The sequence below is a fragment of the Gossypium arboreum genome, chromosome 11 (genome assembly GCF_025698485.1).
Source record: "Gossypium arboreum isolate Shixiya-1 chromosome 11, ASM2569848v2, whole genome shotgun sequence".
In the NCBI taxonomy this organism is placed as follows: Eukaryota; Viridiplantae; Streptophyta; class Magnoliopsida; order Malvales; family Malvaceae; genus Gossypium; species Gossypium arboreum.
The window spans coordinates 12,726,800-12,729,590 of record NC_069080.1 but is presented as its reverse complement, the minus strand read 5'-3'; the positions used below and the strand labels follow the sequence as shown (position 1 = coordinate 12,729,590).

Below are 2,791 nucleotides of genomic sequence, written 5' to 3'. Positions count from 1 at the left end.
GTAATCTTATCATGTAAGTTAAAACCTAACTGGTAGGTAATCCAACTTTAATGTTTTTGTTTAATTAAATTGGGTCTCACTTTAGGCCATAGAGAGAGGTTGGTTTGCATCATCTTCAAGAAGCACAAGTGCATGTATTTAGTCCATAAATTTCAAATTTGCATCAATTTTTTAAGGTTTCTCAATTGGAATTTGGAACTCTTTTGAGAGCACTAACAGTAGCGAAGACCAAAGTGGGGGACCAATGCCTATAATTGACAACTCCATGTCCTTTTCTCATAGCTCTTTATGATTTAGATTACTCCAAAAGAAAACCCGAAAAGGAAAATTATTTAAGGTTGACTGATTTATAATATTATGATTTGTCATGTTAAGTCGAGTAAATTTTATTTTTATTGTTTACATATATTGTATATAAATATTTATCTATATAATCGTAAGTTAGTAATCAGAAACGACGTGTCTAAACTTAAGAGGATATTTAATTTTCTCAAATGACGGATAAAATAGGGATTGATTCATATAGAGAAGGGCACAAGTACGACTTTGGTGGTGGTGGGGGTGCCTCAGGCGAGGATGGGTTCATTAAGGAACAAGATAGGTTGCTACCGATAGCCAACGTTGGACGAATCATGAAGCAGATACTACCTCCTAATGCAAAGGTGTCCAAAGAAGCTAAAGAAACCATGCAAGAATGTGTGTCGGAGTTCATTAGCTTCGTCACAGGTGAAGCATCGGATAAGTGTCACAGGGAAAAGCGCAAGACTGTTAACGGGGATGACATTTGTTGGGCACTTGCAACACTGGGGTTTGATAACTATGCTGAGCAATTAAAGAGGTATTTGCAAAGGTATAGGGAACAGGAAGGAGAAAGAGCTAACCAGAATAGCGCAGGGAACGTCCACGAAGGAAAGGAAGAAACGTCAACTTACAGAGGCGAACTGCAGAGCTCGCTCTCTCTAGGGCGTTTTGAAATATGTAAAAGCATATGGTGATTATATTTCCCGACTTGAGTTTACATTAACTATGTTTCTGATGATAGGTATGATCATAAAGTAGCAGGGCTTGGGTTTGGGGGCCTAAGCTAAAGCCTAAATGTGGTAGACGTTTTTTCAATATTTCTGCTTCTGTGAGCTTAAAATCTTGTGTTTGTTTTCTGATTGACTAATGTAAGCTTTAAGGATTATGAGAAGTGAAGCTAGCTCCTGTATGTTCTTCCTTGAATTATATATTGAGTTTCTATTGAAGGTATTTTATTAGATCTCCAACTGCAGCCTAATTGAGAATTTTATATATAAAAATTTAATTTCGACTTTGATATAAATTCTTTAAATGGTTTTGATTGCTAGTGGTTTACCCATAGTAAACACTATTTCCAGGCAAATAGTTATACGATGCACAAAAAATATGAATTGTGAAGAATACTCGGTCAATAATGTTTAGTGTTTTTTTTTTTTTATCTTTAATTTGTGGTAGCCAGTTATACTGTGAGTTGTAGTTAAAAGATGAAATTGAAATTGAAAAAATTAAAATAATAAAAAAAATTAAAATTGAATAATTCATTTATGTTTAATTTATTTATTTGTTATAGACTTTTTCTCCCTTGCAAGCGACATAATATGAATTCAAATAGATTCCTCGCCCTCTCTAAAACTCGTAGATAAAATAGTAAACAAGTATCGAATATATAAGCAGTTGTGAATCTAAACAGCTGAAATTTTGCCTATATCTCCACCAATCAAACTTCTTCAATCACAATCTCTTAAAACAATGTAGAGTGAATCGTATTAAAAGTCTTCAAAAATCTCTGGGATATTTTCACCAATTATGATAACCTAAATTATATTTCAATATCCTTAAAAAATCATAAAAATAGTTAAAGTGATCATTTTAAAGTATGAAAATAAAATAAGCAATTTGTATTTTATCCAATTACAAACTATAACATTTTCCCTTTTAACATTTCTCACCAAAAACTTGTACAATAATTTCTATATAAGGTGAGTAAAATCTGATTTGATTCGAAAAATTTGATAAAAATTTAAATTTTGAATTAAATAGTTCAAGTTATTTGAGTTAATCAAGTTATTTGGATCAACTCAAATAAAAATTAAGTTTTTGGTTTAACCTGAATATGAATTACACAATTCGAGTTATCTGAAAATCCGAATAAGAAAAGATGATAAATGTTTATTTTTTAAAAGTTAAAATTTAAAATAATTGAGTTAAAAATAAAATTACGTCGTTTTAATAAATATTTACCCTTTAAGTTAAAAGGCAAAATCACTATATTGTTCATGTAGTTAAATAATTTTGTACTTCGTCTACTAGTTAAATAATCGGTCCATCTAAATGCAACCTTAAGTATAAATAATAGGATTCGTTAACTCTACTCGATTTGACTCAAAATTTTTTGACTCGATTCGATTCAATTCGATTCGAAAAAAATTCAAATTGAGTTTAGTTGTTAAAATAAGATTTGTCAACAAAAAAATTTGACTCGATTCAACTCGACTCGGTCGAATATTCACCCTAAACAAAAATTTCAAGATGAAATCTCCCCTTAAAATCATAAACTATTAAAACGAATCAACAAACCATGGAATCCGAAGTCATAACAAAATAAAGTTATCACAACATCGAAGTAGGAGTATCAAACCACCATATTAAGAACATACATGGTAAAGAAAATAGTTTGTACCGTCACAGCAAGAAAAACAACTTAAAAAAGAAGAAGAAGAACCAACCCAAAGCAATCAACGCACACCTCCTAAGCAAGCTCACTTCCCCC

At 31.3% G+C, this 2,791-nt stretch overlaps 1 protein-coding gene across 1 annotated transcript; it reads left to right on the top strand.

The window, feature by feature from the left end:
- The first annotated feature begins 402 nt into the window (after nucleotides 1-402).
- Nucleotides 403-1,261, top strand: LOC108473051 (nuclear transcription factor Y subunit B-4-like). The gene has a single exon (XM_017774617.2). It carries the CDS (start codon nucleotides 495-497, stop codon nucleotides 993-995), a length of 501 nt encoding a protein of 166 aa, XP_017630106.1. The 5' UTR covers nucleotides 403-494; the 3' UTR covers nucleotides 996-1,261.
- Nucleotides 1,262-2,791: the final 1,530 nt, after the last annotated feature.